This window comes from Aquarana catesbeiana, linkage group LG04, assembly GCF_042186555.1.
Source record: "Aquarana catesbeiana isolate 2022-GZ linkage group LG04, ASM4218655v1, whole genome shotgun sequence".
Classification (NCBI taxonomy): Eukaryota; Metazoa; Chordata; class Amphibia; order Anura; family Ranidae; genus Aquarana; species Aquarana catesbeiana.
In genome coordinates this window covers 519,747,949-519,761,205 of record NC_133327.1, presented here as the reverse complement: position 1 = coordinate 519,761,205, position 13,257 = coordinate 519,747,949, and the positions used below count along the sequence as shown (strand labels likewise).

At 43.4% G+C, this 13,257-nt stretch overlaps 1 protein-coding gene across 2 annotated transcripts in view; it reads left to right on the top strand.

Annotated features, from left to right (window-relative positions):
- PLEKHG1 (pleckstrin homology and RhoGEF domain containing G1) overlaps nucleotides 1–13,257 on the top strand; it is a 345,448-nt gene that overhangs the window by 239,402 nt on the left and 92,789 nt on the right. For both annotated transcript variants that reach the window (XM_073627782.1, XM_073627781.1), the window contains one exon: nucleotides 404–942. In XM_073627782.1, the coding sequence (XP_073483883.1) occupies nucleotides 517–942 (426 nt within the window). In that variant the 5' untranslated portion in view covers nucleotides 404–516. The remainder of the gene's footprint in view (nucleotides 1–403; nucleotides 943–13,257) is intronic.

Sequence of the window (13,257 nt, the reverse complement as noted above, 5' to 3'; positions counted from 1 at the left end):
ATCAGTAACTCTTTCTATGAGTTTCCAGGACAGTAGAAAATTTCCTCTCCAGATTATGCAATTTTTTTTTTTTAAATATAGGTCTTTAATATTCCAGCATACTCCCGTTTAAATTGTTGTGGCAGTTTTGTGCTTCCTTTTCCAGTAAAGCCACACCTTTGTGTTCTGTACTGAAAGACCCCTAAAAACGTTTGCTGGTAGGTTTAAGTCTAATTTGTTTCTGACTTCACTAGCTGTTTACCTATATCTTTGCAGTACAAACAGGAAATTTACAGATGTCTGTCCATTAGGTCACATAGGTGAAAACTATACTTGTGATTCACTGTTATAAGATGCGTATTTTAATCTCGTCTTAACCTATTTTAATGGGTTTTTTTTTTTTTTGTTTTTTTTTTTTATATAGATGAGTACCACTTGTCTCTTGATCCATCTGTAACAGAACCTCCAAGCCCTCGAACAGTAGAGGCAGATCCGCACAGGACAGACAGACATTTCCGCTACTGTGGAATCAAAAACATGGAGCTGTCAGACAGTGACAGACCTGTCAGCTTTGGCTCAACTTCCTCATCGGCCTCTTCCCGGGACAGTCACTGTTCATTTGGAAGTCGGATGACCTTAACATCAAATAGTCACTTGGGTTTGTTTCATCAGGATAAGGAAGCTGGGGCCATAAAGCTAGAACTAGTTCCTTCCCAGCTGTTGTCAAGTGATGACCTTCGGATAAGCTGCAATCGGGAACAGGCTCATGATAGTCCAAGGGAAAAATCTTCTGATGAGCGACGGACTATGTCATGGAAAGAGTCCAAAGGGAGTGTCAAAAACTGTTCAAAATCTGAAGGGGTAGAACCAACAAGTCCAAAGCTTATGTATGTTGACAGAGTGGTCCAAGAAATTCTCCAGACTGAAAGGACTTATGTACAAGACTTGAAAAGCATTGTTGAGGTAAGACAGTATTTCGGTTATCATTATATATAGAACAATATGAAAAGTGACTTTTAAACACACTGGCAAATGGTACTAGTAATCAGTATTTGTTGCTACTGACAAATACTTGCAGAATAAACTCCAGGCTACATGATCAGTCAAAATTTTGTAAAAGTGGAATAAGCTACAAGGATTTTAAAGCTGAAGTTTAGCTAAACAACAAAAAAAAATGCCTACAGCTATAGGTGTCCTTTTATTAAGCAGTGAAAAAATGTCACTGCTCCATTCTATGGCATTCTCAGAGGAGATTGTTCTCCTCTGGATGCCAGTTTGTGAAGCTTTGTAGATCGCTTCTCCTATGGAGGAGTGAAGCGCTCTACAAACACTTAGAACAATGGAGAATGCCCCCTGATACTGGAATTTAGTGAGACTTTATGAGATTACAGTACCAGAAATTCACTGAAACACCAAGGTGTCCGTTTATTAAGCAGTGATAAATTATCACTGCTCAGTACACGGACATTCCCGGAGGAGACTGCCTGCCTAGTAATAAAATATTTGTGTGTGTATGTATGTATATGTGTAATAAAGAGAGAGAGAGAGAGAGAGAGATGGCAGTGGGACATAGTCAAAAATCTCCTTCCCCAGGATTCTCTCTTCACTCCCCGATTCTCCACCTCTGAGCTGGTGAATCGGGGAGGGTGAATTCTGGCACAGATCGCCAGTGAAGCGATGAGATCGCAGCTTTATAAACTGGCCGTTTCTGTGTCAGTCAATGACAGCTTCTCAGTGTGCGAAGATAACCGGTGGAGAACATGTTCTCTCCGATTATCTCTGTTTCATAAACCGTTAATGGACTGTGATCAGCGGTGATCCTTGGGATCACCGCTGATCAGTTTCGTAAACAGTCACCTTAGTCACATCACTTACCTGTAATGTAATATGTCTCACATTGTGCAGGCAGCTGGATTCTGGAGAAATCTTCACTGCAATGGTTAACAGCTTTGGATCTTCAGGCAGAAGAGCAGTACAGATAATCTGACACACCCTTTCTTCTTCCATTGAGAAATATTATTTCACTGATTACACTGCTTGTGGCACAATTTGTGAATAGGGGAGAGTCAGATCAGATATAGGATTCTGTCTACCATTCACAGATCTTGTTACAAAGTTATTGAAATAACTTTTCTCAGTGGATGTCCCATCAGACTATCTGTACTGCTTTTCTACCTGAAGACCCAAAGCTGTTCACTGGAGACAGGAAAGGGACAATATCTCTGGAGTAAAAATTTCTCCTGAATCCAGATGCCTGTATAACATGGGGCATAATACATTTATGGCAGCCGTTTGACCTACCCTGTTTCCCCGAAAATAAGACCTAGCGTGATTGTCGGTGTTGGCTGCAATATAAGCCCTACCCCCCAAATAAGCCCTACCCTGTTTTCCTGAAAATAAGACCTACAAGGACTTTAACTAGGGCTTATTTGGGGGGTAGGGCATATATTGCAGCCATCACCGACAATCACGCTAGGTCTTATTTTTGGGGAAACTGGGTATATTTTTTGTCAAGCCAGCCTGAGATTTTTGCAGCTCTTCTGCACAACATACTCCTGTCTGGCAAGAGAGGACTTGATCTGTTTCTGCTGTGGTTTCACTTTCACTTGCTGGTCTTCTCTCCACCCCCACCCTGTGATTGGATAGTGAAAGGAGGAGCAGCAGCACATTGATGAGCTCATCTTGACCCATTGCTCTCGCCTCCTTTTTAGAATGCTCTTGCACTGCAAAACACCTGATTGCCTCTTTTGAGCTCTGCTCTACATTAGACTGCAAGAGACTGACACCCAGCTCTTGAAGGCCTGCTCACATTGTACAATACAATTATTAATTTGCCAATTATTCCAGCGCTGCATCTATTTGTGTCTTCTATATCTGCCAGGAGTTGATCTGTAAAAGAAATAATAAGAGGAATTTACGAGGACTGGAGCAGACAAAATCTGGAGCTGCTGTGCTTTGCAATCAATCAGCTTCTAACTTTCATTCAAAGTTTAACTGAAGAGGCTAAAGTTAGAAGCTGATTGGTTACCATGCACAAATGCTCCAGATTCTGTCTGCTTCCATTTTAATAAAGTTCCCCCAAAGTTTATTAACTTGTTCTTCTACTTTAATTTATCTCTCTTGACTTATGATGCATAAACATAATGAAGACTTTTGGTATGATTTATGAAAAAAGCAAAAAAAAAAAAAAAAATTGGACAGTTACAAAAAGTTTTGCCTTTTTATCCTCAAGCCAGCATTGGGAAAAGGAAATGAGAAACTGGCTTGGTTGCTAACCTTCAAAGAAGCCAATTTTTGCTCAGAATTTCATAAATGAGCCCCTGTATTAGAAGCTGGAAACATTCCTGAGGCAAGTTATGTTCAAGTGGGTTAATCCTCAGCAATGTCACTGGTTTGTAATGAATGAATGGCTGCTTTTACTTAACCACCATGGACGTAAATAGTTGAGCCAGTCCTGAGTCCACAAAGCTGAATGAGGTTGTTTGCTACGCCACGTCTCAGTGGTAGGCTGAGGGCTTCACACTACTTATCGGCAAGTGTCATCAGGATTCGCACATAGATATGTGGAACGTCCCTGAATAGCTGATGACTGTCATGGATTCGGAAAGATGAGGTCATGTAAGTTCAGCAAGGTTTAGGTGTATTGCTAGCAGCACTGTCTTGAATAATTGCATCCATCTCAAAAAATAGCTACAACTGCTTTATGTAAACATGTGGAATTAATATACTTCTACAGAATACAATATCACAACGCTAGGGATCAAAAGTTATCGTATGTAAGCATAAGATTGCAGTCTATGTAATGCCAAGCAACCCTTTCAAGTCATAAAAGAAACATTTGCCAATGATCTCTTGCAAGACTGCCAGTTCCTTTTTTTATAAATGCCAAAGATCCAAATATACGCCGTTAGTAGTAGTGAGCTCTGAACAATCATTCCACTGAGATGTGGTAGGCTGTGCTGGGGGCACAAATTGCTGCCCAGGAGAGGGGTCAAATTTGTAAAGTCTTACTTTTTTTTTTTCTTTCTTCTTTCTTTTTTTTACCGTCATGCATTCAATACATGAAGGTAAAAAACTTTCTCTGCCAGATGATCCCCCTCTAGCCTCCCCCCTTATACTTACCTGAGCCCATTCTCGATCCAGCACTGTGCACAAGAGCAGCGGCTCTCCCAGCCATTGGCTCCCGCTGCTGTCAATCAAATTCTGTGAGGAAGGGCACGGGAGACAGGGCTGAGCAACACAGACAAGGGCACTCAGGATCGGGCATGCACGAGTGTTCCCATAGAAAGCTGCTTTCTATGATGGGCACTCACCAAAGAAAATGATCTAAGAGCACCAGCGGGGGGACCCCAGAAAAAGAGTATTAGGGCTGATCTGTGGAAAACCAGAGCAGGTAAGTAGTGTATGTTTATTTTTTTTATTTAAAAAAAAAAAAAAAAAACTAGAAAGCTTTACAATCACTTTAAAGGGGTTGTTAAGCCCTCAAGGCTTTTCACCTTAATGCATTCTATGTATTAAGGTGAAAAACCTCCTTTAGTGTACCTGCCCCCCAGTGCCCCCATTTTAATTACCTGAACCCTGTTTTTCCCGCACCAGAAACGAGCACACCAGCTCCAGCCGGTGTCTTGTGTCCTGATTGGATAGATTAATAGCAGTGCAGTCATTGGCTCCCACTGCTGTCAAATCCAATGACGCAGGAGCGGGGCTGAGTCTTGCTGTCTGTGTCAATAAACGCCGCAGCAGGACACGGGAGCGTGCCCCGAGGGAGAGCACTTCTCTGGGGCACTCGAACAGGACGAGCAAGAAGCGCTGCTGAGGGACCCCAGAAGAGGAGGATCAGGGCCACTCTGTGCAAAACAAACTCCACAGAGGAGGTAAGTATGACATTTTTTTAAATTTAAACAAACATCAATGTACCTTTTTAGATATCCTTTAACTGTAGCTGAACAACACAAACTGAAAATGCTATTTAATATATTTTTAATATTGAAAGCAAATATCCCATTCATTCATGTCTCCATGCTTTATTTTGATGGGAAATTACTTTGAAAAATACCCCCGAGGATTTCTAGCTGCAGCCATCTTGAGTAAGAGCAGATTCATGCAGCATTTACTTCCTGGAATCCATCTGTCCTTAGCTTAGGAAAGCAGGCAGGAGGGTGTTCTTGGCTAAGAAAGCCTCTCCTCCATTCCTCCAGATGAAAGAATAAAATATGACCATGAAGACTCCTGGGCTATAACATAATTTTGGCCTAAGCCAGAAACCAGCGAGCAACTGAAAAAAATGTAAAAAAAAGTAAAAAGTTTAAAATGCCGTATATACTCGGAGTTTTTCGGCACATTTTTGTTGTGCTGAAAATGCCCCCCTCGGCTTATACTCGAGTCACTGTCCATCTGCAGCCTCATGCGCCTGATCTCCAGGCGCTGTGACATGCAGTCAGTCTAGTCAACGGCCGTGCAGTGTAACAGCCCCGCCTCCTCCCTCTCCCTTCCCTCCCCCTACAGTGCTAACCGATGTTAGTTTGGAAGCTTTTATATATGGGGCATTTTATCATTTCCTATTGTATAGGAAAGGATGGATACTGACTTCTTTTGGCCTCTATGATTGTTCCACAACAAAATGGGGACGATCCATCATTACCACCAATGTCCTTAACAAGCGGCTGCTGACGTGCAGGAAGTGACATCAGGCTCGCTCTTCCTGTTGTCTGGAGCGCAAACACAGCGGCGTGCGTACCAGACACAGGAACTCGCCAGGAAAGATATATTTGCAGCATCCGATCGGTAAGACCGACTTCCTCTGTCAGTGCTTTGTGCCATGGTGACATGACCAGGGAGATCGCTGGTGGAAGGCTATTATATCTCTCCCACCAGGTCTCCCTCCCTCTCCATAATTTGGGTTGATGAGGCTCATTTATCTACATGCTCCTTTATAGTTGTCCTACATGGTAGTGATCCCCTGCCCATCAGTTTTCAATCGGCAGTATTTAAACACACTGCAAGTGCAGAGAAAATTAACTGTTCATGTGCCAGAAATAGTGTACCCCTACCTTCCTCTTTGACATGACAATACAATGTATTTTGAATAGTTTGAGTTCTGGATTTTTAAGCACTTGGTGTCAGCCCTGCCCACTTTATTTTTGATGGTTTACAAAGATCACAGATGGCTCTCATAACATCACCCCTCTTCATTTCCATAACCACTCCATATGTACAGAGTACAGAAAGTTATCATTTGACAATATTTCTGGGTAAATCAATGGGTATTTTCTGCATTTTGCAAACTTAACAAAACTCGTTCAATGGTATATTTAGCAGAAAAGGGAGCAATTGGAGAAAGTAGTTGTTAGGGTTTACATACGTAAAAAAATGTGGTTTTTAAAGTTTAGACACGTAAACATCCGTAAAAATTTCACATCCATAAAATCCTTCTTCAATTTCTTTAGTTTAATTTTAATCTAGTGTTCAATCCCAGCATTCATGCAGATGTATGTATTTACATGCTTACGCGCATAAATTTCACAGAAACACTGATCACAAATGCTAATTTTTTAATGCAACTGAATACAGTTCAAGATTACAATGCACATTCCAACTGTGTGTATGGGCTTATAGCATGTTATAAGCCCATACACACCCATATGCTAAACTACTTCTTTTAGATCTATACAAAAGTAAACTATAAGCTGCACGGATTTTTTACACCCACACACGAGCCCTTTAACTGATGATGTATACCCATTTTATTTTTTACTATGCATAATATAACCTTTTATAAAAATTCTATTAAAACATAAAATAGTTTAAAACTTTTTTTTGTTTTTGGAAAAATAAATTGCACATACAGCTATATTTCAGTTTCAGAATATAGAACTTATACCATAACTTTTTATGTTTAGGCAGTAATATCTCTTTTCTGTTAATACAGGGACACTAAAGGAGTGATGTGACTTCAATCCATTTTATATATTGTCACTGATAAATCTAAGCATACTTGTAGTCAGGTGCCTATAAATTGGGTCATTGCTGGATAGAGAGTCTGGGCTGCCGAGGTTGGGAAGGGTTAATAATGAGTCTGTTGGTTTCCCAGGCTTTTTGGGTTCTGCCCTCCACCTTGTTCAGCATATAAATTAGGGGGCAGGCCGGGCTCGAGTGTAAGCAGAACCGCAAGGGAAGAGGGTCGGGCAAGGAAGATGTAACCAGGGGTAACCGCCGATCACCACCACCCTAAAGGAACCTACATGCTAAAGGACTTTGCCACTATTGGACTCCTAATTGCAAAGGTATGCCTGGGCAGCTTAGGACTAGCTAGTTAGAGACTTAAATCTTCTTGGACTGTACTGTTCTAGCCTTCAAATAAAGATTTGTTAACCATTTTTGAGCCTGAACTGAAGCTATGGCATTGTTTATCAGAAGGACAGGTCCTGTAAAGCACAAACGTATGTAGGGAGGAGCTTGTGACGTAATGTTATGAGAGTGTATGCTGGGACGCGGCGGCCATCTTGCTGGCGGTTTTACGCTAAGTGCCTATTTTTCACCTTGAGCATGTGAGTGCAATATAACATTTATTATTAATAAAGCGATTTATAAATCTTACTGCACTATGCACTATGAGGCGCATTTACTTCTATTTCATGGGTCAAATTATGTACATGGATTCAATGTCGTGAGAACAGGGATCAAGTGTGGAGACTGTCATCCATCCTGCTTCCAGTCTGCTATATTTGCTGGTGTCCGGTCGTTTATGGTGGTTTGAGGTTTTCCTCTTCCATGCAATGCTTATTTGACCCCCGTAATAAGGGTCCAAAGAGGAGGGTAAGAAGCAGTGTGTCTGGATGCCGGTGGTGGTGATTCTCTCCTATACGATTTTCTGCTGTACCCTATGGACCTTAACATTTTCAATTGATTATCAGAAGGGTTTTATGGACATTTCTTAGCGCTGCACCTATTCTCTCTTTCTCTCTCGTTCTCTCCCTTTCTCTCTCTTTCTCTCTTTCTCTCTCCCTCTTTCTTTCTCTCTCTCTCTCTCATTCATATATATATTTAGTGTTCACCAATACTGTGCTGGCTGCTTGTCCTGTTATTACTTTTCTAGTTTTATTATTATCCAGCGAAGCAGGCACCCACTTTTATTTTTGTCTGTTTGAATTTTTATCCTGCCGCAACTGGTTTTTTAAGCTCATTGTGGATATTTTTTATTTTGGGGCCACTCATCTTATTAATACTGAACGGGTTTTTTAGTGTTCATAGTGGAACTAATGATGATCTAGGGGGTATGTTTCTTTGACTCAAGAATTTAGTGACCACGGCGTTACACACTAATTGGGATATAGCCTTCTTCGAGACCTATATCTTGGAGAAGATGGTCCCAAGGAGTCTAAGATGGGAAGTAGCCCCCCAGAGCGATATTTTGGATACTGCAGATTGGTTCCAATATTTAATAAAGCCGGTTTGGGACTTTTAAATTATATGCTTATTAAAAAGAGACAGAAATTCTTAAATTGATGAGGAAATCAGTACCCTTAGGGAAAAATTAAATCCACATGAGGGGAGTGAAGATTATAATAAGAGATCAGAAGGTTTGAAAGAACACTTAGAGAAAAAAGGAATCTGAACAGAAAAATAAGAAAGGAAAAAATACCATAGGGACATCACTGATTATAAGAATAATAAAGTTTTCAGATGGCAAATCCAATGAGGCACGAGCCACTGTTAATGGCACTGAACAGGTTAATTTACCATTAACTATGGGAGGTTCCACTTATGCCCGCCCAATGTCTGTTTCTGATCCCACCAAGGTATTAAGGACCCCTGTTTGGGGTTATCCCCAGACTCTGGGTCCCCCCCATAGGGAAGCACCCTCTGGCAGGTCCAGGGGGAAGGGTGGACGCCCATCCTACCTTAATGGTAATCCCATTAGAACTGACAATAGGTGATTGTCTGGGTAGTGACCAGAGTGTTGGTAAAAGATATATATTACCGAGCATCCTTCTTCTGATTGGCATCAGGTATGGGAACGAGGTAGAGATTCTCATGGTTATTACAATGGAGATACACAGTGGCCACAACACAGATACCCTCCAGGACATGAAAATCCTGGTAGGGGTGTTTTTAATTATGGCTATCCTAACACCCAGGCCAGTATCATAATACCAATAATAATTTTTTCCCAGGGGGCCACAAAGCATAAAAAGGTTGATCGACCCAAAAGAGGCACCAAAGGGGGGAGGAGGGTCCGCTCAAAAAAGAAGGTGGGTTTGAGGGACTCGGGTTTTTTTAATTTGAGCACAGCAGTGATTTCTAATGAAGAGAAATATGTGCTCAATCCATGGTCTCAAATTTGTTCCTCGAACGTTGAACAAGTTTGAGACCTTTTATTGATATTCAGAAATTTGTCCTTAAAATGCATATCAAAAGATATTGATTAGCAATCCTTTTCATTTTGGGAAGTGGGGGTCCTTCTGTGATTAGAAACACTTCTTTGGCTAATGCCTCAGTTTTTAACCCTCCGGGCCATTTGGCCCCATCTGTTTCTGTATTCAAGGACTTGGTTACCAAAGACATTGAGCAAATTAAACTTGGGAGGAATAGAGGTGATTATACGTTTAGGAAAGGACTTGAAACTTTGAAATCCAGTAAAGACATAGTGGTACGCTCAGCGGACAAGGGGGGAGGGATTCTGATATTGGATACAGATGCCTACAAGGGAGAAATGCTTTGTCTTCTTTCAGATAGAGACACTTATGTTACTCTTGCTGGAAACACCTTCATAAAGTTTAAAAAATAACTTGTTTCTCTTGTGGAGGATGGCTTCCAGAGGAAGATTTTATCCAAGAAGGAGAAGCTTCTTTTTGGTTCCGGTAGCCCCCAGGGTACCAGTTATATTATCTTCCACAAGTGCACAAGGACCTGGTACACCCCTCCCTGGAAGACCGATTTTAGTGGCATCGACTTGGTTACTTCCAGGGTGGGTAAGTACATTGACCATTTCCTGCAAATGTTAGTTGTTAAAACACCTTCATTCCTGCAGAATTCCATGCAAGTTATTAACCTGCTTTAAAGATGTTGAGTGGAAGGATGGCTACTATCAGATAAGGGTACTCACCGAGGCCGAGATGCTGAGAGCGGTAACCTCTTGCGACTAAGCGCACTCCACTCCTGGAGATGGTACAGGGGGTGAAGGGCACAAAGAGGCACGAGTCACCAGCAAGCTGGACAGGTCTTGCGTGAAGGTCACCGGCAGTGAGACAGCTGTGCAGGACTGGAAGATGCTGAAGCTCAAGAAAGGAGGATGAACAGCTGATCCAACAACAGGCCGGGGGTCAAACACCGTTGACTAGTAAGAGTCCCTAGATAGGCAAAAACAGTCTAGTGCAAAGGACTGTTAGCAGGTCTGTCAGCAGGCTGATGACTAGTACTGAAGATTGATAGTAAAGTCCGTAAACAAGCCGAGGGTCAAACACAGGTAACTGGAAGCAAAGTCTGTGAGCAAGCCAGGGGTCGAGCACTGAAGACAATAGCAAAGTCCGGGAGCAGGCTGAAGGTCAATCACTGGAGACAGGAAGCAATATCTGTAGACAGGCCGAGGGTCAAACACAGTAAGCAAGTGGAGAAGTCCGAGAGGCAAGCCGAGGGTCCAGATGCAGGTAGAGATCAGAGCAGGTCAAGGTCAATCCGGGTCACAACAGGTAATCAAGAATAAGGATACAAGCAGGAAACACATGGGGAGCTGAAAGACAAATCCGCAATCTAGTCATGGCACAGAGTGGCTTTTATAGGCCAGTGGGAGGCTCACGTTGTGCGCGCTATTGCGTATGCCGTTCTGCTGAATCGCGCACGCGCATTAGCCGTTTCGTTGAATTGCACACAAACATTAGCCGTTTGGCCGAATTGCGCACGCGCATTAGCCACTTCGCTGTATTGTGCCCAGGGGTGCGCCGGAGTGCCGCTCTACCACGCATGTGCGAAGGAAGGCAGCGATATTAGCGAGACCGGTACTTGCCTCTTTCCTGACAGCTACATCTTCGCTAGTGCAGATGCGATATCCTTATATACTATCATCTCACATCGGCATGGTCGGGAAGCGGTCAGGCATTTCTTGACTTTGGATGATCTCACTGCTGTTCAGCTTGAGTTTATCCTGGCATTGCTCCATTATGCCCCGAGTCATAATTTCTTTTGGTTTGGGGGCTCCTATTACCTACAGAATAGTAGTGTGGCCATGGGGGCTAAGTTTGTGCCCTGCATGGGCAACCTTTTTTTGGCTAAATGGGAAGAGGACGTCATCTATATAGACCTAGAACAGAGTTAGTTCTGTGGAGGAGGTATATGGATGGGGACCAGTCTTCCCTTGATGGATTTAGGATGGATCTTAACAACAATAGAGGTATCAGGTTCCAACATAAGTCTAGTGGCGTTGAGGTTCATTTCCTTGACCTGAGAATAAGGGTGGTGGAGGGATTGATTATTACTTCCACGTACTTTAAGGAGACTGACCGGAATGGATTTATCAGCACTGATGGCTGCAGGGCTGGACTGGGACAAAAATTTGGCCCTGGACTTCATCCAGACTGGCCCACTTTGACAGGTCTCTCCCATGCCGGCTTGCCACCCAAGCCCCCCCCCCCACACTAGCCATTAGCCGTTCTACATTATTTCTCTTATAGGCAGTACCAGTGGGGAAGCTAGACATTATTTCACCTGGGGCAAAGAATCAGTTTGGCGCCCCCCCCCCAATGGGACAAGATTAGGCAGGAAAGTGAGGCCGCCCTCCTTCCAGATCGTATGATGAGCTTCTCAGTGTTGACTCCTGAGCATCATGTCTGTATTCAGGCGCGCTGCATAACTAGCCAGGGAGAGGAGGTGAGCACTGCGGGGGGGGGGGGGGGACAGAGGACCGGAGGGAGGCAGCGGTCCACTGTCACTGAAATCGGCCCACTGAGCCATCGGCCCACCGGGAAACTCCCTGTAGTCCCAATGGCCAGTACATGCCTGGATGGCTGTCCTCATCCAGCTTGGCTCAGCTCCGTTCCGGTCAGTAAATTTCTGAGGCTTAAACGAAATTGCACTAATCGTAGTGATTATTTTGAGAGAGGCCTCTGCCCTTAGAGCAGTGTTTCTCAACTCCAGGCCTCAAGGCGCCCCAACAGGTCATGTTTTCAGGATTTCCCTCAGATGAAACAGCTGTGGTATTTACTAAGGCAGTGAAACTGATCAAATCACCTGTGCAAAATAATGGAAAGCCTGAAAACATGACCTGTTGGGGTGCCTTGAGGACTGGAGTTGAGAAACCCTGCCTTAGAGAAAGGTTTTTGGAAAAAGGTTATGCCCCTTGTGAGTTGGACCAAGCACTTTTACAAGCTAATGAGAAGGATATAAGTGAGTTGTTGGTCCCTAAAATTAAAGAACCTAGTGAGGCCTTTCAACGTGCATTTTTTACTACCTATTCAACTCAACGATATGCTATAAAACAAATTCTTTATAAGCATTGGAATGTGTTAAGGAATGACAGGGTTCCAGGACCGGTTTTCCCAGAGTGTCCTATGGTGGTGTATAGAGGGGCTCCCCCTCTGAGGCTCCAAGTAGCACCCAACATTATGGATCCCCATATCTTTTTTTCCATAACGTAGGGGGTTTCTTTCCTTGTAGGAAGTGCTCTGTCTGTAGTATTAATATACAGGGAAGAAGGAAAACTGAAACTTTTCAATCCAATTTTGTGATTGTAGGAGCAATATGCCCTCCTACTGATTCACATGATGGGGGGGTGGGGGGGGGAACCGGTATCTGCGAACCCGTATCTGCGAACCCTCTTGTGGAAGTCCCTGTCCACAAACCCCCACAACCAACGGGTCGGTGTTTTTTTTTTTTTTCCTGCATGTTGTCTCCCTTTACTTCCATTTCTTATCTATGATGAGGGTCTGGTATGGATGTAAAGTGGCCAGGGCATCCCCCAGGTATATTCTTTAATTGTATTTGGATTTTTAACCGCTTGCTGACCGCCGCAGACAGATGTACGTCGGCAGAATGGCACAGGCAGGCAAATGGGTGTACCTGTACGTCCCTTTAAACTTGCCGCCTGTCGGGCGTGCATGCCGCGGGAGCGTGCCCCGGGAACTCGATGTTCGTCGGCGGCCCGTGATTGTGGTGTGGAGAGGTAGAAAGGGGAGATGCCTATGCAAACAAGGCATTTCCCCGTTCTGCCTTGTGACATGACAGAGATCTACTACTTCCTGTCATCGGGAGCCGTGATTGCTGTCATGTCAGTGGCAGCCCATCCCC